At 43.8% G+C, this 21,499-nt stretch overlaps 1 protein-coding gene across 1 annotated transcript in view; it reads left to right on the top strand.

The window, feature by feature from the left end:
- The first annotated feature begins 1,851 nt into the window (after positions 1–1,851).
- Positions 1,852–21,499, top strand: part of SIM1 (SIM bHLH transcription factor 1) — a 57,583-nt gene continuing 37,935 nt past the window's right edge. The window contains exons 1-9 of the mRNA XM_045008492.1: positions 1,852–2,152; positions 2,914–3,557; positions 14,842–14,924; positions 16,135–16,224; positions 16,510–16,618; positions 16,752–16,837; positions 18,067–18,266; positions 18,376–18,482; positions 19,504–19,651. Of these exons, the coding sequence (XP_044864427.1) occupies positions 3,383–3,557; positions 14,842–14,924; positions 16,135–16,224; positions 16,510–16,618; positions 16,752–16,837; positions 18,067–18,266; positions 18,376–18,482; positions 19,504–19,651 (998 nt within the window). The 5' untranslated portion in view covers positions 1,852–2,152; positions 2,914–3,382. The remainder of the gene's footprint in view (positions 2,153–2,913; positions 3,558–14,841; positions 14,925–16,134; positions 16,225–16,509; positions 16,619–16,751; positions 16,838–18,066; positions 18,267–18,375; positions 18,483–19,503; positions 19,652–21,499) is intronic.

The raw sequence follows: 21,499 nt of genomic DNA, 5'->3' as shown, positions 1-21,499 counted from the left end.
AATAAGAGATTGGGTCCTGTGTACTTTGGTAAACTAATGTTTGTGTGCGTTACTGTAAACGCTGATGTTATATGCAATTTTCTAGGGTGGGTGCTCATGCTTTCCCCGTTTAAATCTGCAAAATTGTGACCAACTGGATCTCTTTCAGAACCAGAGGTGGCATGAAAGGAGCTTTATGCGGTTCAAGCTGCCATATAACTCACGGGATACCTGGGAATGCTAGTCCAGTTGTTGCCCAGATGTCTAAATAGCCTCCAAGAAATGTCAGTGTCTTTCTGCAGGCTTATTGCCCTCAAATGAAAACCCGGAGGCAGATGTCAGTATTTTTTAGCAAACATTTGAACGCTCGGTCATAGCAACAGGGGAAGCAAATGTTTAAAATCAGGCATTTTTCCTCCCTAGTCTCCCCCCAGGCCTCCCAGCAGAGAGCCCTTTAAAATGTGCATCTGTTTGTCAAATCCCTACCTGCACTGGATGTATTGAGTTTGTGTTTGTTTAGTAATGTGTTGCTGCAATACACCAAAAAAAATAATCAAAAGAAAAATGGAGACTATGAGAGTACATTTCTTTGATAGAAGAAAACGTCTAGCTACTCAAATGAGTGTCTGTTCTTTTTCTTTCTACTATTATGTTCACTTTATTTACCAAAATGAATAGAGGGAAAGCTTTTAGACAAAGGACGGTTTAAAGCGTTAAGCATCGACCAGTAATTCGCACCTAGAAGACGAAAAGGCACTGTGGAGACTTGAAGTGGTTTATGTATTCTGGGGTATGTTTTACAAACACTTTCGTTCGTTGGAAAACACAATCGTTTCTTTTTGGAAATGTTTTGCGTAGACAGCAAATAGTTCGCTGTAATTTAATTTAAAATAAATACTTTTCTTCATGAAATTCCTGGATTGATCTTTGGTGTTTATTTTCAGATTTTTTAAAGGAGTTTTCACGTGTGTCTGGTTTAAATGAACTATTTCCAAATCCCCGTGACTCCCCCCGCCCCCAGTAATGAACAGTGAGAGCTGCCCGGCTTTTTTCAGAGAAGTTACCAAGATCTCCCAGTTTTCAATTCAAGCCCCCACGATTTGAATTCACTTTCAGGTAGTTTTAAAGTATCTAAGTTTCGTGGTGAGGGATTCTGCAGGGTGTGTATCGAAGAACCCTCCCTCATCGGTGTTTCTCCCCCAGCCTCAGTTCACGTTGTCACCGAGCCTGACAGCTCTGGACTCTGCTGGATCCCAGTTTGTGCGGTGAAAAGGTAACATGCCCGCTGCCACTTATCTCCCTCTCCCACCAAACACGGCTGCTTGCAAGAAGAAAAGTGGTTTGAACTACTGATCAACATCATACACCGTAGGAACCGGAGTGCCCCTTTCCTGCGGGCTGTTGCTGAGTGAGCGCAACAGGGAGACCCTGCAGCTTGCACTGCAGTCGAGGTGGTCAGCGGTGACTGCGAGGCGGTGGGTTTCTCCCGCTGCTCAGCGCCAGCCCCAGCCCAAGGACTCAGATGCGGGGCTGGGAGCCGCAGCGAAACATCCTTTCCCGAGCACACCGCCACCAAGGCTCCGGCGGCGGCGGCGGCGGCAGCGGGCTCCGCGCGAAGACAGAGCCGTCCCCGCCGGCGGCGGGGTGTGTCTCGCCCGCGGCAACTCGCCTCTCGCAGCGCCCGCTCATTAAGGGCGCCGGGAGGTCAGAGGGCGGACGCTGCAGACCCGGCCCGGCACAAGGGTAAAGGGGTGTGTGCCCGGAACGCGGTGGCGTCACCCTGCCTCTCAGCCAGTGGGAGACCGACCTTTGGGAGACCGGGACCAATAGGAGGCGAGGTGGGCCTATGAGTGGCACTCAGGGAGGGCTAGGCTGAGGCAGGGGGAGAAATGAAGTTGCGCTAAAAGCCTTTTAGCGATAAAGAAGTTATTAGGCATTTCTCAGCCTCAAATTAGGGCTTCTTCATTAATATCCGCTTCAGACCCATTACTGGAGAGGGAGTCTGGGACCACATAAAGGGGATGGGACGGAAGCAGTATCTGTCTACCCATCCGTGTGAGAAGCAATGAGAGAAGCCAACTTTCCCTCTGCTGATATTAATGGTTTCAATTAAGGAGGTGGGCTCCTCACCCCGAGAGAGCTTTCTGGACACTGCCGGGTGCAGGGACTGAAGGTAGGTAAAAGAAGATCAGCCTCACAGCCCAGTGGCAATGTTACCTGTACAAGGGAGAAATGATTCGTGTCTGTCTAATTGTGTTTTGCTTCCCCCTTCTGTGATGGCTTTTTGGCTAGTTCTGTCTGTGCGCCTGGTCTAGTTGGACACTGTGCCGCTCTTTGTTTAATATGCGGTTGTTACCTCAATTCCTAGGCAGGACGGCGGGGTAGCATGAGCCCAGAGAATCTAAACATGTATCTTTCATTCACGGGTTAGTGGGTGGATTTAGAAATCAGACTCCTGCTCACACAACGATGAATTGAGAGAACACATGGAAACAGTACAAATGAGTTGGGATTTGAACTGTTTGCACATTTCAATGGACGTAGTAATGTATTAGGGGCTTCTGTTCTGCAGTTCGGGCACTAACATTTAAAGAGGAAGAAAGAAACAAGTTAATTTAGTTTGCAATGGAAAGAGCGTAGAATTTCCCTATTCTTTACATAAAAACCTGTAACTTCATTTTGGTCATAAAATGTTTGTCTGTGCAGCCGAAATGTGGGTGGAGAATATACGAACATTTATTTTTTCTACCCATTCTCAGCCGCTACTCACCCAGAGATGCAAAAATACACTTTCCATTGTGAGCCCAGTTGAGAAAATGGTGCAACTCGTAAGAGGCTGTTTCTTGATGATTATTTATTTAAGATTCAATAACATGGTTACGTGTGGCATTGTGTAACAGATCTCTCATCCCAGGAATGCTGTTGTCTTCACAGTGGCACGAAGGAAGTAACCTGTACCTGTTACCCACTGAAGGAGCCGAAGGCCAATCATTTCGGGCATCGGATTGACAGAAGGGGAAAAAAGAGAGGATTATGTCTCTTTTCCGAGAAGCTATGTTTGCAGCATGGAGTAGAAGAAAAGGACAGAATACCTTGATTTGGTTGCTGTATGGTGCATGCATTTAGCTCTCTCCGCAGTTACTGGGATTCTCTGGGCTGCACTGGACCTTGTCCTATCCATTTGCATTGTTAATGTTATTTTTAAGTGAATATTTTTTTTAAATTATCATTCCTGGTCTTGAATCTTCTTTATACCATTTAAAGATTTAGAAGAATAACTCTCTTGCATTCAAAAAACAATGTTTGATGCTTCTGGAAGATGAATTGTAATTGAAAGTTTCCTCCCCTCTTTGGATGAATCTGGGGAGCTTAAATTGTAAGAAGGAAGGGGGAAAAAAACACAATGAAAGAGAAGTCCAAAAATGCTGCCCGGACTAGACGGGAGAAAGAAAACAGTGAATTTTATGAACTGGCTAAATTACTGCCTTTGCCCTCAGCTATCACCTCTCAGCTGGATAAAGCTTCAATAATCAGACTCACCACCAGCTATTTAAAAATGAGGGTGGTTTTTCCTGAAGGTAGGTGACTTTACTGAAAATGAATATTTGCCTCCATTCTAATTCCAGTCCAGATGATCGTTTACTCTTATGTAAATTTCATCTGGCAGTGTATAATTCCTGAAGGAAGGTGTCCTGTGTTGTCCCTTTTCTCTGCCGTAAATACTTTCACTTCACTTCAGTACATATGGGACGTGTTTGGTTGGGGACCAACAGTGCTTTTGTCAACACTTCAAGATACTGAGCTCAGCTGCGTATTCTACTAAAACAAACATGACTTTTTCTTTTCTACTATGTAAGATCTGCATCCCTTGCGAAGCACGTGTATAACAAAAAAGGGCAATCCACCCATATTTATAGCTATATGAAGGGGAGTTAATATATGGGTAAATATTTACATAAGTCTGTGCTAAGTCCTAAAGCCTTAGTTCAAGAACTGAACCACAGTTTACAGGTACAACGCTATACACATAAATAACAAATCCAAACAAACCTTGATTTCATTATGAATGTGGTGGCTCCTGGTCTGAAAGTCATTAGGACGGTTGGTGAGGTTAAATGGTCTCCGAAATATTTAATAATAGTTCTACAATCAGAAGAATTGAAAATCCCTGTAACCTTATGAAAATAGGGTCCAACTTTGGGCCTGATCCTATTCCCATTGAAGTCAATGGCAAACTTTACGTTGATATCAGTGGAAGAAGGATCAGTTTAGTCTGTTTAATCAAATCAGGGTTCGGAGTTCTTATATACTTTAAAAGTCTTGCCGTTAACCAAATCTAGGATTTAAAGTTAATGTTTAAAATGTCTAGATCCGATGCCAAGCAAAACACCAGGAGAAATTAAGAGGGACTATTCATCGGTAAAGAGGGATTATACAAAGTTCGCCCGTATCTTGAATCTATTTCTTTTAATGTGAGAGAAAAATTAGTGCAAAAGCCTGTGCGAATATTTTACGTGGATTCACCTGAATGGAGAATCCTATATGTGGAAGAAAAAACTATGAAACTGGAAATTCTTCCAATCGAATTAATAACATGCTTCACACATTTACAGTTTGAACAGCTCCCAGGATATTGTGTTTTACAAAGGAAGACTGACTATTTGATCGAGTCTGTTTCTATCAGGAGATGGGAAAAGTAGGGCAATAGATTAGTCTTCGCATTTTTAAAAGTCTGATTGAAAATCGAAGTTGTGCGTTATTAAATTATACTTTTAGTATAAATACGTGAGGGGTGATATCTGTATTTGGATACGGGAAGATTTTTGTTTCCTGTCAGATTGTTTAAAACTGCTTTTTTTTTAAGGAAAAAAAACACCCTTGACAGTAACTTCTAATCTATTGCATGTTGAAGTAATTTCCTTAAGCAATAAAATCCATCTCCTAATAACTTGAAACCAAGCGAGGAGATGAATCAAAGCTGTAGCACCTGAAAGGTAACAAAATAAATGAAACTACACATTCCTATTGTGGCTGTGATTTGCCGGCTTGAATATCATTAGACGAGACTGCCTTCTGTTTAAAAAGAGATCGAGTTGTCCTTTATACTGTCAACGCGTACTTTATAAAAATAAAGCTATTGCAAACTCTGATGGCCGTGATGTTCCTAAAAGGATTATTAGCAATGATTTGTCAACTCCTGCAGTCTCAGTAGGCTACCTTTCTGCGTGATTTCGAGCAGGTCTCGTCAATTATTGGTGCCTGTGTAGCGGGTTGTTTGATCAGAAGAAGCATATGGTGTTTCTTGTAGGCTGTGAGTAATCATGGGAAGAGAAGAATAGCTGATTCCCGTCCCTCAGTGCCAAAGCAGAATGTTTGAATGCACTAGGGAATTGTGTGGCAAAGTGCACCATAGCCAGAGCTGCTGCTGTCCAAAACATATGCCAATTTGTGCAGAGAGACCGGAGTGGAGGCTAAATGGGGTTTTTAACGTAGCAACCCCCCCCCCCGAGTCTAATTAAAGGCAATCTGCAACTTATAATAATAATAAGGAAGCAGGGACCGAAGCTCTGTCCAGTGTAGTTCTCAAAGAGCGCGGATATTGTGTAGAAGAAAGACAGAAACGAGCACACGCCCGTTGTGAGGGCTTGATTTTGTAGACAGAGCCACACGGCATATATTTCTCTCTCTATTTGCCCCTCCGTCTGTGTAGGGCAGACACAAAACACCTAAACAGCAGCACAAACGCGCGCGTTGTATTAGCGGTGCTTGTTTCTGCAGCCAGAGCCACGCAGAATATATTCTCCCTCCTGCGTATTTTCTACTGATTCCTTGCGAGTGAGCGAGAAAGGCAGACACGCAGTCCCACACACGCACCGTTGCGCTGAACTCTGCTTGTTTCTGGCGAGATGAATACGGAATAGAGTCCGCCCCTACCTCCGACTCTACGTGTCTGCGTGTGTTTATGCAGGTGTAGAAGCGGGGCCTCGACTCCGGGTGCATCGTTTATTTCCCAATTTATTGATGACCTCGAAACTCACCGGCCCTTGAGCAGAGCGAAGCCACTGGTGAGTTCTGCCAGGCCATCAGTAAGGAGTGGTGGGTTCACCCTTCCCAGTCTGAGACAGGATCAGTCTAAGTTCGGATCGGAGCCGAGGGACTGTTTTAGGGCATTTTCTGTGTTTGGGGGGAAATCTAGAGGTCGGTCTCGCCAGAAGAGGCAAGAGTGTGAAATTAACGCTGGGATGTGGGTAGAGGGAGGCAAAGAAATTATGTACCAGAAGCAAAGGGGTTCCTGAAAGAGGTGGCAGGGTACAGAGAAAGGGTATATTTGAAGGTGGGAACCTTCTCATTATATTTCCCCCGGGAACGGAAATGATACAAACTTTTGGGAGCGAGACAGACCACTGACTAAAGTCTATGGATAAGAGGCTCAGAAAGTTAGAGAAATAACGTGTGATCTCAAGGCTTTCTACGTCACAAACCTATTATTTAAATGTCTGGTTGGAATAACTTTACCTGTATCTAACTAACAGCTCTTGTGCAACTACTAAAACAATTTCCCTCTTAAAATAATGAATTCAAATCTATCTGGGCCGTGATTATATGTGAAGGGATTAAAGTGATTATACGTAGAAAGATATAGATACTGTCTGCGCAGGTACAGAGCTGTTCATAGACAGAAAAATAATGTGTGAGCATCTTTCTGTGTATAATTCCTTTTAAACAGCTTTTATGTAATCATCATGCAGATACATTTCGGATTCATTATTTTAAGAGGGAAATTGCTTTACGATTAAAATAATGAGAGTGGGTGGATGGATAAGTATAGCGTTATCATAGTGCAGTTTCCTATGCTTATTTGAAAAGCAGGAATAATTGTATATTGAATACAACTCAAATCTCTAATGTAAGAAAGAAAACGAACATTAAAGTACAGTAAGCAAAGATTTTAGATGAATTGTATCATTATCCTCCTTGTTTCATGTTTAAGATACAATTTAATTCTTCAATACCAATTAAAAAAAAGCTTGGTTAAAATACTTAACATTTCCCGTTTTCCTTTTCACAAGTCTGCTGTAAATTAAACCTCTCAAGGGGGAACTCTATTATAGTTGAAAACAGCGGCTTGGGCAACGTGCATCCTTCTGGTCCAGGGAGTTAAACCTCCATGGAGAAGACAAACAGGAGCTTTCAGTGGCCAGCTAACTTTTGGAAGGCCTGCAGTTCTGGTAAATCACTAAGGGGCCGTACCGTGCCATCAATTTTTAAGCACAACTCCATGTTGAATTCTGTAGGGAGTTCGGCTTTTAAAAACAAACCGACGACAAGATATGGCCCTGAAATCGCGATTTACCATTAAAGAGCTGAAACGTCGAGTCTAATACAACTTCAGAAAATTGTAAGGAGCAAACATCCCCCGTGTAACAGATAGCTCAAAAAATTCCTTGATTTTTTTCCGTGTGTATGTGTGTGTATTTCGTAGAAAGAGAACTAGTAATTTAACATATTTTGATAAGTCCATGCTATTGTCTCGTTGCGAAAATAGTTTAAGAAAACGATCATGAAAATTGCGGTACGTTTGTAGGTAATCTATACAGAAAGGCGCTTAAATTCACAGACTCAAGCAAAGGGCACTGTTTAAATCTTTGCAGAATAATAATGGCTAGCATTTCAATACTGAAATCCTTAATCTTGTTTTATTTTAGGGGCTAAACGACTAACCGAAAAAAAAATCCGTTTCCCACGTGGATAGGTGATTTAATGCTGTTTTTCTTACTGCTAGGGGAAATGATTGAGCATTAGGTTTCAATGTTTATTTTCTTACAGACGTTTTTCTCATTTAAAAGCCTTTAAGCTGCAGTTTACTCTCCAGGCTGCCTCTCTGTGTTTAATTCTAGTTTTGATGTGGATTTAAAATGTGAAGTGCAGAACTAAACTTCTTGCATAACAGTTGCAAAAGCAGATTTATGTGCCAGAAAGCGCATATCAGATCAATGGTGAAATCATATTTTCTTCAGCAACAGCCTCACTCTTTTGCTAATAAAAATTGGTTTGGAAAAAAAAAACCTTGGCGGATGCTTTTTAGCATCATATGAACACCAGGTGAAATAGCGATTTGGTACAGTCGTTGTCAGGATAGCTACCTGTGAACAAAATAACGTTGATTGTGATTTTGATAATACCGATCTGCATGAAATTCCAAAATTGTGGCTGCCGTTTTAGTTTGGCATTGCGGACCCTGGCTTACGTTGTAAAGTGTCATTACGTTGCCTGGTGTATGTTAGAAGCAAAACGCTGGTGTTTTGTTGTATAGTGAATCAGCGCAGGCAGCATTTCTCTGTAGTTCCTCTAGCAGTGATGGTTATGTAGGCAATATTTCTTTAGGGAATAAACACGGATATTAACTAAATCTTTGTTTCAAATGAACGCATTTGGTTTATCGGGCTAATACTTTTAAAAAAATCTTTGGTAATGGCATCCGCAGACGCTTCGAAATGAGCAGCAGTTTTTTGTAAATACTTTATTTCATTTCATCTGGACCCTCCAAGGAAGAATTGATGCTTATTTGCAGTCTCAAATGTCTGGGATTTTCGTTATCGTTGACTAGTGCCTGTAGGATTAACTAAGAAATCATCCAGGTCAGGGCTATATGCTAGGAGGTAGCAAAACAGGCCATGGATAGTAAACCTATTAAACGGTTAATAGACTCAGGTTGATTCCTGCATGCAACACCCTGTGCCTTTTTTGGTTTGCAGTGACTAGAGCGGGTGGGGTTTTTTACCTTTTGAGAGTGGAAGAAATGACCCTCTGGTTAGCTGGTCTTCCTCCAAAGAAACTACAGTAAGAGAGAGAAGAAAGTAGCCCTGCTGGTGCGGGGCGATGAGGAAGCGCGAAAGGTGCTGCTTTACGAGCAGCATACGGACTCTGGGGTGAAATGCCTGTGCGCTCATAAAGCTTTATGAGGGGCTTCACCTGGCCGGCTGCATGGAGGCAACATATGGGGAAGGGAAGGTGCTGCTGCTTACATGGGTGGGCCACGCACTTTGCTCCGGCAAACTGCGCTTCGCCCTGGGCTTCCGGGCCCCTAGCGCAGCCTTCCTCCCCTGTGCCTCTTCACACACAGCCTTTCGCACCCGTTTGCAGGGTCCCGCTGCAAAGACGCTGAGACGCCGGACGCCAAACAGCAGGCAATTGGGAATTCCCTCGAGCTTGAGCTTCACTTGTAATGGCTGCCCGTGGCATTTCATTTCCCTGCATATGTGGGTCAGTGTGCTGCCCGTCAGGTTTGCAGAAGAAAACAAATCCGAAGCAAGAACATTAGGTGCCCAAAGAGAACAGCACAAATCGAATTCAGGTGTGCTGTGCGCTCCTACCTATTAAAATGTTCATTTAATTACATCATATCACTTTGTTGGGCCTGATTTGCAGTCTTCCCCCAGGCAAAAAATGGCCTATTGAGGTCCCTTCCGGTCCTACACGCCTATGAAAAAAGCAGCCCTTTTGAGGTCTTTGGGCGAGTCCACTGAATGTATTTATTTATTTTACTAGAGTAAGGACCACTAGATAGATATATTTTATTCAGTGTAAGTACAGAAAATCAGAATCAAGACATGCCTGATGAGATAAAAGCGCCTGCTGATTTCAAGAAAAGTTTTGCCTGAATAAAGATTGCAGAATCGGAGCCCAATGCTATAAAATAATCTCGTATTTCTATTCGAATTGTATTTCTGGTCCTATTTTAAATAGGTTTAACATATCGCTGGTTTATTTATCTGGCTGTAAGCCCCCGCACCTAACTAAATATATATTTAGTGCACATTTTTTATGAGGAGGGTTGTTCTGTCATTGTTTAATTTTGTACTCAGCATTACAGACTTCCAGAGCGCAGCCTGGAAATGCATTCCCCACCAAAGGCCAAACACTCTGACAAAGTTTAGTGTAAACGAGGATAAAGGGCATAGCAAAAAGGTGCCTAATTTTTCAGGTAGTGACCAGCACCACTCCTCTGAAAACAAAACTTCTTCGGGTGTCTGAGAATGGGAAGCATTCACAACCCCTAGTCACATCTTAACCATTGTTTTTACTGCTCTGAGAGTGACTTCCAAACTGGAGCGCAAAGGTTGTTTGTTTGTTTGTTTTCTCTCCGCTGAATCCGGATTGTATGACCCATAGTTTATTGGAGAAATAATCATTTCAAAAGCCAGCAAGTGAAAACAAAACAGTTAAGGGCTTGCATCTCCAGCCAACCCCTCTTTACTACTCCCAAACAAAGGAATGGGAAGAGGGCAGGGGGTGCTTCAGAGCTGCAGATGCTCGCAGAGAGCTTCCCGGCCTAGCAGATCTGCCAATGCTAAAGAGGTGGATATGCCTTTTGGAATCATTCTACCTACCCCTCTCCCCGTTTGTTTAATTAATTTTATTTTTCCTAGATCAAATTAGAAACTATTGAAAGGGAGACCTTCTTCCATTCCTTTGCCACCGTTGGATGGCAAATAAGCGCCCGTGTATTGCAGCCAAAATGCTATTGGGCAAAAACTATGTATCAACCCAGTTTTGCCCCTGGTTGCTAGCATTAAGGACTGAATGAATCGAATGGTGGGGGTGGATATGGTTAGATCAAAACTGTTGTTTCTTAAAGCGTTGGGGAGGGAAGTGGCCGTGTGAACTCCAGTGGTCTGGGGGTGTATGGATGGGAATGAAACATTGTAAAGCCCAGAAAGGTCCCTTTGATTCAGCTGATGTGGCTAATGCACTGACACCAGAAAAGGCAAAGAAACGTTTTCTGTGGCCTTTAATTTGTGAACGTTAAATGCATTTCCACAGAGAAGTTGGTAAAATAAAGAATGAGTCAGCGTCCTCAGTCCCAAACATGGTAGCTTCCTATGATATATTCCTGCAAAGCGTTGAAACTGGTTTAATAGCCGAAGCAACATTCCAGGTTGGCTAGAATGTCTTCTTCTCTCTCCTAAAGACGGGCAGTTCCTTGTAGCCTAAATTGTTTATCTTCTTATAAGAAATAACCTCGAGTGGAGGAGGTTGTTATGTAGGGGCTATAATCTATATTTTGTCAAGAGTAGAAAATTCATTCCGAAGGAAAAGCTCGATCAATTTATTTTTGCTGCTTGCAATAACACAGCTGGATGATGCCTTGAGCCCACGCTAGACTGTGGCTCATCATTCATTCGCCAAGAACTGGCCTAAATGGTGCCTGTGGGATTAGGTCAATTTTAGTGGATCTACTTCGCCTCATTTGGTTACTAATTGGTTTCTTGTTTTATAAATCGAAATCTCATTTTCAGGAAATTACAAAGCCCATGCAGCCAGTCCATTGAGGTAATCCACGGGTCAGGGGGTATTTTAATACAATGCATCAGGTATAAAGCAACAGTAAAACTTCGCCTAGATTTTCAAATGAAATATGAGCCAGCTAGCGCTTTAGATCCATAATAGATACATCCCTTCTAAGGCTACTTATGTAAATATGATAAACCAGACTTTGATGGAGGTGGGAGGCTCGGGGAGGAAAGCAAATTTTATCTACTAAGGTTAATGTGGCATATCTTGGAAATCTTCCAAAATAGATTATGTTTTGCTTTGTCTTCGGCCACTTTAGCTGGGAAAATCCTTTGCCTAAAAGCGCTTTAGTTATCCTTCCCCTCACAAAGCTGCTTGTTTCTATTCCAAACCTATTATTCTGTTCGCCTCTCCAAATTACAAGAGAACCTTTAGATCTTGTTTCCAGTGTAATCCTGAAGCAAAAGGGAAGCTGGTTTCCTTGTTTTGTTTTAAATAGACAATCAAAGGATTTGTAGAATTTTCTGCGGTAGGTCAAGTGCAAGAAATCACAGTTTACCCCCCTCGCTAAAAGGAAATTGGGTGTTAAAACGAATAGACAGACAGATAAAAAAAGTTATATCAATGAAGAGTTTTTTCTGCACAACCCTTTAAAACAGAATTTTAAAGGGCATCAGGATAGCGGTGGGGTGGGGTGGTCGGACGGACTGGAAGGAATTGGCAATGAATGAAAATAGTCTCTAACTTGAAAGCACTGAAACATCTGGAAAATACAAAGAGCTGTCTCATGTGGTAGGGTTTCGAAAAGCCGGTTCAGGTAGACAAGTGAAAACATTTAATTATAAAACATTAACTTAGACACAGCTAAACAGCGAAAGGTTTCCACCTGACACATAAAAAAGGAGTGTAATGCTCCGTGAAAAAAAGTTAACCTGTAATGTAGATAGGCTATTCATTAACCCGCAAGGGTAGGGCTATTTTTCCTTTTAGGAGCAGCATAATTAGACCCGTTAACTCGGATTAATAAACAACTTAGAACCTAGGCAAGGAGTTCAGCCGCTGTATTAAATACAGAAATTCCTCTTCCTGGTTCTCCGGGTAGGACATTTTATGCAGAGTGGTGCTTTTGTCTCACTTTAATGGGCTTTATTGTTAAGCACAACCAAACCAACCCCCCGAAACGTGTACTTAATCAAAATTTCATAGGGGAATTTTCGGTCTTTCTCTGGAAACGATGCAACCTTTGCAGGATAATGTTAGTGGTTGTTAATTTCAAGAGGAAATGTGGTGCCTGTTAATTTGATCACACGCTTTCCACGGTGTATATGCTTTCCAGTATCTTCCCCGCCACCGTCTCATGAATGAAATCGTTTACTACTGCATTTGGGTAGTAAAAAGGATTAGACGTCAGTGCGTCTGTGGCTCGCTTGCTGTCTAACGGGGAGATGGGATGATTGCTTTCGGGGGCAGCACAATTGTCAATTATTATAGAAGCGCGTAAGGTGCAGACTTCTCCCATAACCCTTTACCCCGGGGCTCTGGAAAGTCACTGGGTACCTGCTATTGAGCAGAAGGAACTCCCGGGGATCCTGCTGCCGGCCGGCATTTGGCGAGATGAAGGATCAGGGGATAGAGACAGAGGTATATGCAGGGGGGCGGGGGAAAGGCAGTCTATTGAGGCCCCTGGCCGAGGGAGAATTGAGGAGAGGAGGGGTATTACCCCGTTTGCAGGGGAGGAGAGAAAAGCGTAGAAGCAGAAAGGAGCAGAGAGCTGCTGGCATGGGGAAGAGCGGAGGGATGTAAACAGAAGAGGAAGAAGTGGGGATTTAAGGAAAGAGACTCTTGTGGAGGACTGAGAAGGGGGTAGGAGAGAGATGGTGAGCGAGGAGGGGCTGGCGCTGCTAAAAGTTCTGGCCTATTGAAGGAGGGATGGAGAGGAGAAATGGAGGAAAGGATGGCTGAAGAGAGAGAGAGACAGAGAATGCATGGCCTTAGAGTGGGCGCTTCAGTGTTTGAATAGCGGTGGAGAAATCGTTAGCTTTATTTAGACGTGTAAACACCCAGGTGAGCCCGGTCAATACTGAGGGGGAGTTAACAGCTCCACACCGCCTCCATTCCCATCCCTTGTTTGTTTGCATCTGAATAAACGAAAAACAAGCCGTGAGGAGTTTGTAAAGGGCTAATTCTGCGGGAGGCGGTCCCTGCTCGGACCCCGTGTTCGCCTCATGGCGATTTGCTCTGCGCTGCCATCAATCACTTTTTTTTTGGTCACGCTAAGCCTTGTTTAATGGTGTAAGCATAAAAGGTTTTAATCGCCAAGTTGAAATTATTTCAGCAACAGCATCGGTAAACTGTTTATGGGTAATGCCTTTTAACTCCGGCACAGTCCGTTCCATCCGGCTCCTTTCCCTAGCCTTTTACATAGAGGAAAACAAGCACACATTGAAATATTAGCCACGTCCGGGGAGATTCCTTGTTGAATCCAACTAGACAGAGTATTTGGAAGCAGATCATTCACAGTGAAGAGAGGTCATTCCTTCAGTGGGGGAAAGAGGGTTTGATTGGGAAGAGAGGAGCTGGTACCTTGGTTAGTGAGTGACTCCGACAGCTTCGAAAGTACATTTATGTACAGTCTGGTGCGTCTTAGTGCTGTCGTGACACTGCAGCTACGGAAAGACGTCGGGAAAGGTAGTTTACCTTTAGCGGGCTTGGCATACGCTAAAGTGGAAATAATTGTTAATAAAATGCAGGGGCCTGATCTTGTATTCCTGGAGCACCCAAAAGCTCCTATTGAAGTCGATAGATAGGTGAGGAATGAAGGATCGGGGCCTTATTCGGGATTTACACCATATCGCTGATCAAATCAGAAAGTTATCTTGATGGCCAGGGTTACATTTTAAAGCCATCCCAATATATAGCCTGGTCTACACATTCAGCGTGTTAATTTCTTGGGAGGTTGTGCACAAACAATACAAAGCATTCGTTTCTGGGAGAGTCGGCAAACACACTAAATAACGTACTCACATACCTGAGCTATCTTTGTCTAATCGAATAATACTGAATAACAGCAACGCTGTATTTCATTGGCCTTATAACACTTAAATCATTCGGAACTGTATTCAAGTCCTGTTAACCGCATCATTCTGTTGAAATTAAATATTTCTTTTTCAGTCTCATTTTGATACCTCGTAGTGTTGTTCTGTAATTTTTCAATGAGGTCAGAAGCGAAGATATTGTACTACCTTTTCTTCCGGGAAGCTAACTTTCTAGAAGCCATTGTCCAGGTTGAATAGCGTTTTATCTGGAGCGGTTCCTGGCTTAGTTGAATTCACTCAGTTCTTATTAATGAACTCAACTGGTAATTCCTACATAGATATCCCCCCCCAAACAGGAATTAGATTTTAAAATAATCAACAAGGGAATTATTTCCGCTTATTCAATTACTAGAAAACGTTTTAAAGTGTTTGAAACTAAAACAAAGACAACCAAATAAACCATCCCTAACAGGCCGATGAGGATTTGTATCTTGTCGTCTCACCTTAATTTTTGTGTGTCTTAAATAAACAGGACTTGGCGAAGCCTGGGGCCATACTAGTCGAACCAGCCCTTTGGATAATGTTGGACGGGAGCTGGGATCTCATCTTTTGCAGGTACTGGCCTGGAAACGCGAGCCATTTGTTATTAATGATTAAAAAGATCGTACCATATTCTGAGCTTTTAATTATTCCCGTGTCTAATCTTTAACTGTTCACGTGTTTCACAAAAGGAGAGTCCAGAATTGTGAACAGTGTGGCGGAATTTATCTGTCACGATCCTCCGCCTCTATCACGGTACAATGGGCTGCGCAGCCCAGCTCAACTTGCTGTAGGCCATTCTATGTGTCCGAAGGAGAAAGTGGTAGGTTGATTTGGTCCCTAATCTCAACAGCCTTGTCAGTCAGCAGGGTGACAAGATTTGTGAGTGTAGTTTTCTTGTTCTGAGAAATCTGGTGAGCACAAACACGTGTCTTTAAAGTGGTGCAAGGTGAAAAGAAAAGTGAGAGAAACCGTAGAGAGGATTCAGGGGGTTATTTTGAGGAGCACATATAAAAGGTGCAGCAAACGGTTAGAAAGCCTTGATCCCATGGTAGTTAGAATAAACATCGATTAATTAAAGACACAGAAAACATTAATTCAGCTATGACACAATTGAAAACTCACTGTTGCCTAAAGGATTAACAAAGGAATATTAGTGTTTACAGTCTTAGCTATTCAGGCATTTGGTACGGTGGGGTCTTGCAACATTTTATACCCGCCTCTAATAAACAGAGGCCTGTTCTTCTCTCAGTGGACACAAATAACGTCTATTAACATTATCTATCTATCTATCTATCTATCTATCTATCTATCTATCTATCTATCTAATCTTAACAGGCCTTTTAAATAGTTCTGTCCGTTTCAAACGTTATTTACATTGTGGAGAGTTTTAGATCGTCCCTTGCTCGCCGAAATCTCTTAAGCAAATACGTAAGAGTTAAAATCTCTACTCAAATCGTAGATGGGGGATGGAAGCGTTCAGTATTTGCTGACCGTTCCCACTGGAGAAAGCCCAGGCTGGGAGCTTCTGTTCTTGCTGCTTTGGAGTCTTCGGTTGATTCATTGTCACATTTTATTACAGAGCCATTTCAAAGAGGTCCCCTGTTTTGAGGTGCGTTATGTTCATATCCTGGCCCCTTTAAACGGATCTATTGAAAGGATGTTCCAGCTTCCTTCCACCCTTCAACTCGTTCAGTAATGAAAGCCAGGCTGGAATCCCCGATCTGCTAAATCAATCCCAGGCACACGTAGTTCACAGATATGTGGTGTCTTCTTTCCCCTATAGACGTTGGATGGCTTCATATTTGTTGTGGCTCCAGACGGCAAGATCATGTACATTTCAGAGACGGCCTCCGTTCATCTGGGTTTATCACAGGTAAGTGGACAGGTTACCCACTGACGGCTTATGCGTGCGTGTGACAGGGCATAATTCCCCTATCTATATCCCTGTCTTTTCCAGAGGAGATGTACAGCTGCCTCTGAGCGATTTGCTTAAACCGGAGCTAGTGTGAATGGCAACCCAGACAAAGCCAGGACACTGTAATTGTCTGTGTGTTTATAGAGCTGTACCACGGGAGCAGATGGCCGCACATCCAGCACCAGCTACATACGCACGCTATGTCAATGGCGAGAAAGATGAAACCCTCCTCTTCCCTCACAGGTAGAGCTGACCGGAAATAGCATTTACGAATACATCCACCCTGCTGATCACGATGAGATGACCGCGGTGCTCACAGCTCACCAGCCCTACCACTCTCACTTCGTGCAGGGTAAGGTACATTCTCTTTCCCGGCTTGGCCTCAGCGCCTGTGCGGATGTGGGTTCAGCACTGGAAGCGAAGCCATCAGGTGCCACCAGGCCCTGCTGCCCTTTTCTCACTGGTGCCTCTGCCTTTTCCCCTAGAGTACGAGATCGAGCGCTCCTTTTTCCTACGGATGAAGTGCGTCTTGGCTAAGAGGAATGCGGGGCTGACCTGCGGGGGCTACAAGGTGCGTGGACAGGACTCACCAGCGGTTCCTGCTCAGAAGGATGGGAAGTGCATGCTAGAGAATAGCTGTGCTTGGCTAGGCCGCTGGGTCTTGCGGTGTGAAATCAGGGGGCTAGCAGTCAGAATGAGACCTCAGCCCATTTGAGCGGTGTCAGCTGGCCAGGACGTTTCTAAAATGTGGGTTTCCTGTTCAGGCCCAGAGTTTCTCTTCGGGTTGCAGCTACATGAACACGCACCACAAAGCCAAACTCAGCCAAATCCCCCAAGTTTTGCCAGAGTTTGTAGTAGAAACCAAGCAAAAACTACTGAAGTTCCGGTGTTTCTGTGGAAACTGTGAGCTGACCCATTGCAAACCTTTGGGCGAACTTGGCTGGGCTTTTAAAAAAGTTTGTGAAGGCTCTTCAAATTAGGTGAAGTTCTCCTAGTCTAAGGTCCTGTCAGGTATCTCCTCCGAGTCTTAGTTTTATGTTCCTCTGTTCAGGACTCCTGGGTTCTATGTCTCACAGATATCTTATGTGATGTTTGCCTCTCAGCAGCTCTCTTTGCGTCAGCCGTCTCGTCCGTAAAATGGGGAAGAATAATGATCGTGAGACTAAATTCATTAATACACATACATCGCTCTGAGTTCCTGCAGAAAATGATAAAGTATTATTATAACACCAAAACATATATACTATGTATATGTGTGAAATGTGTACAAATCTATATCCACATACATATACCATACACATATGGCGTCTAATACATATCTAAGTAATAAACACCTTACACATTTATTTACGTAAATACACGCACCAAATCTACACTCACATACATTTTGTTTGGGTGAAATTACAAATACCAGTTGTGAACAACCTGGCACCACTTCGTCTTTCTGACTGTTGTAATGTTTAGAGGAATAATAAAAGCATGGGTAGGCCTTAATCCCAATCCCACTTGTATCCCTGGAACCCCCCCCCCCCCCAGACTTCGATGGGCTTTGGATCAGGTCCTGACCGCTGAATTGTTCTACAGAGAAAAGAATCTCTCTCTGTCCAGTTCTTACTCTCTGTCCAGGGCGATGGTAACAGGCAAATTCCTATGGCACTGCGCTGCTCTCCAGCAGGCTCTATGTTTCGGGTTCCGGCCGCCTTTAAGGTGCCCGCCCCTGTGTAGTATGTGCGTTTTCAAGCGCGAGCTATTTCCCTGGTGTACGCAGGGCGTGAAGTGTCCCTGTCTTGTGTCCGACAGGTCATTCATTGCAGCGGCTACCTGAAGATCCGCCAGTACAGCCTGGACATGTCCCCCTTCGATGGCTGCTACCAGAACGTTGGCTTGGTCGCTGTTGGCCACTCGCTACCTCCCAGCGCAGTGACAGAAATCAAGCTGCACAGCAATATGTTCATGTTCCGGGCCAGCCTGGACATGAAGCTCATCTTCCTAGATTCCAGGTAGCCGGTTTGCTTTTTAAACTCAGACTCAGGCCCCGCGCTTCCCTGTCAGGCTTCGCTCCCTGCCCGGTCACTTACTGGTGCCCGCTTCTGGCTCTCTCTTCCACAGGGTGGCTGAGCTGACGGGTTACGAGCCGCAGGACCTGATCGAGAAGACCCTTTACCACCACGTCCATGGCTGTGACACTTTCCACTTGCGCTGCGCTCACCATTTGTGTAAGGAATCCTGTTTGCTAAAGCACGAGGGGGCCTGATGTTAGCCTTCTCCCTCTAGACCCGGACTTCTTTGATTTACACCTAGGACGAAATCGGGGCTGCGAGGGGGTGGGGAGTGGACAAGGAGGAGCAGTTGCATTGGGTCTCTATCTCACCGATGATTTCCCTCAGCAACCCGTTATGAGGAAAGAACTAAAGCGATCAAATCTCAGGCATTTCAGTTGGGAATCTTTTCCCGGCTCCAGAAGAGCCTGCCAGTAAAATCCAGACTCCCTTTCTTCAACCCCACAATGCCACTCGAATCCTAGAAACACATTTCTTTGGAGCTGTGGTATTCCGATTCGTAGATCCGATTTTTGTTTCAATATCACGCTGACATTAATACACGGAGGGGGTGGGGGAATGAATGGATGGAAAATATATTAGTTTCCTGTAAGTTTTCTTCCCATTTACAGAAAATGGAACAGGCACAAGTAGAGGCAAAACCCATTTTAAATATTCTTTTAAAAATCGCGATGACAGAGAGATCAGAAAAACATCTCCCCCCAGTAGTGGACTGTGCAGTATTATTATTGTGAAACACTTAGTGGCATGTAGTTTCCTTTGGACTCCGTGAACATTTTTTTTGTTGATGTGCAGACATGCATTGATTACCCCGGAGACACTTAAGTGATGGGGTCAGTTGTTGTTTGGAAATTTCCGGACATGAATTTATCCGCACTAAGCCCGCACCTCTGATGCCAGTGGAAGCTTCCTCATTAACTGCAGTGGGCGCGGGATCATTGTCACCAGGACACACACACACACACACCGTTCGGATCTCTATTTTTGCCTTTACTAAAGCACTCGTTTGCCCTGAGCCAACCTCCCTGAGACGTAGCTGGAGCCCTTTATCTGAGCTCCCGCTAACAAAAGCAACGTGGGCTTCCCCAGTGAGCGGGTAACCCTTCTCGGGGCGGGGGACTGCCAGGAGCAGCGGTGCTCCGCTGAGGTCCTTTTCCTTCTTTTGTATCTTCCGCAGTGCTCGTGAAAGGGCAGGTGACCACCAAATACTACCGCTTCCTGGCCAAGCACGGCGGCTGGGTGTGGGTGCAGAGCTATGCCACCATCGTGCACAACAGCAGGTCCTCGCGGCCACACTGTATAGTCAGCGTCAACTACGTCCTCACGTAAGTGAGCCCAGGGGCTGCTCTAAACTGGGCGGAGCGAGGCGCGCCGGAGGGGAAAGGCCTTGTGGAAACGCACGGACAGAAAGGGGCCCTGCCCCGCCACCGCGCAGCGCGTTGCTTAGAACAGACCTAGCTCCGCAGTCTCTCCCTTCCTCTTAGCCTAGGTCTGCTAAATCCGCTCAGTGCTGCAACTGACCAGGGCTGGCCTGGCTGGGAAACCCAGGGAGCACTTTCATCTCGATGAAAGGTTCCCGTCTGACTTTTCTTTTTTTCCTCTTTCGCTAGGGAAAAGATTTAGAGGTTTGTCGCCCACATATTCGGCTCCCTCTCGCTCTCTTTTTACAGTTTAAATGTACCCAGCTTTAAATAAAATTTAATGCAGCGTCAGAAAAAAAAGGGTTGAATGTACGGAGTTATTTATACTTAACAAACAGGACATCTGTTTTTCTTTTCAAAAATCTGGGGTTTGAAGTTCTTAATATCATCCAGAGTCTCTATCAAAGCTCTGAGATTTCTTTTTTGTTCTGAGAGAGTGAGCCTTATATTGAACCACAAAGAAAGTTTAAGTGACCAGAAGGTTCTCAGTTTAACCTCTCCCATCTCCCCCAGGGCAAAAAGGTTCAGAGTTAATGCTGAAAATTTTGGCTGTACTTGGGTATTGCAGGAGTATCAGACCTGTATGGTATCTGCTGCATAAACTGCAATACCTAGGTCCAATGGGTGAGTTATAATTACCTCCGGCAGGTTGGCTGGACTTATTTATTATGATAATGCGAATACTATTTTTATAGAAAAAGTGATTGCTGCGGCCAGAAGTGATATGGCATTTGAATCATGTGACCTGTTGTGTTTGTTTTGGTAGTGAAGAAAACATTCATGATATTGTAAGTGCAGTATACCTGCACATGTACATACTTATAGTCCAACACTGATTTTTTTGATTCTCCACTCAAATGTAACTATTGAAAATTGATAAGCTAAAGTTTCCTCCCCCCTTAAAGCAGAATTATCTTACTTTTTTGGGTTTAACATACACACAGGCAATTTATTGTTTTGACAGTTAATGTTTTAAGGCAGACATAAAAATGAAGTTGTTTATTTGGAAACAGTGACTATGGTCTTTCAAATGGTACTCTTCTAAGGAGCGTCCACTTAATTGGATGGGGGAGGGTCCTTTATACATTAGAGTGTCAGTATTACAGAGTTCAATCTATGATCATTAGCAATTGTACTCGACAATAAAAGTATGTATTCTCTGCTTGATTCAATATGGAGACTTCCGTGCTCATGGAGGAATAACATACATTCGGTTTGGGTGAGTTTTCCTGTGTATGGAGAAAACCCTGGTTTTCCTCCGTAGATGGACTCCTAGGCTCACAGCTGGTAGTTAGGAAAACCCTAATCGCTTTAAAAAACAACAATAACAAAAAAGCAAAGTAGGAGTAAACAGCAGCGGCAAGACTGAAGAAGGAGGGAATTGACACATCACACACATTACAGCCTTTCCATACATTTGCATCTCTACACTCCCAAAGCGTAAGTCCTGTTAATGCCTATATTTCACAAATGTTAGACTTCTCAACTAAACACAAGGTGAGAAGCCCAAATGTATTTCGCAGATTAAAACATTCGTAAAACATGAATGTTGAGCAGCCAAGAAATGTGTCTGTATATTGTAACCATTTTTCAAAGAAAAAGAAAATAACATACTAAGGTGCTTTGTATGTCAGAGGCTTCACAAGTACTAGGCTTGTTTTCCTGTGGGGGCCAGTGGTTAGCAGTCATATTTTATCCAGAGCACAGACCTACCTTAAATGACCTGCATGGAAATGAAACCTCCCACTGGAT

Source organism: Mauremys mutica, chromosome 3 (assembly GCF_020497125.1).
Source record: "Mauremys mutica isolate MM-2020 ecotype Southern chromosome 3, ASM2049712v1, whole genome shotgun sequence".
In the NCBI taxonomy this organism is placed as follows: Eukaryota; Metazoa; Chordata; order Testudines; family Geoemydidae; genus Mauremys; species Mauremys mutica.
The sequence above is the reverse complement of the archived record's forward strand: the minus strand, read 5'-3'. Positions and strand labels throughout refer to the sequence as shown.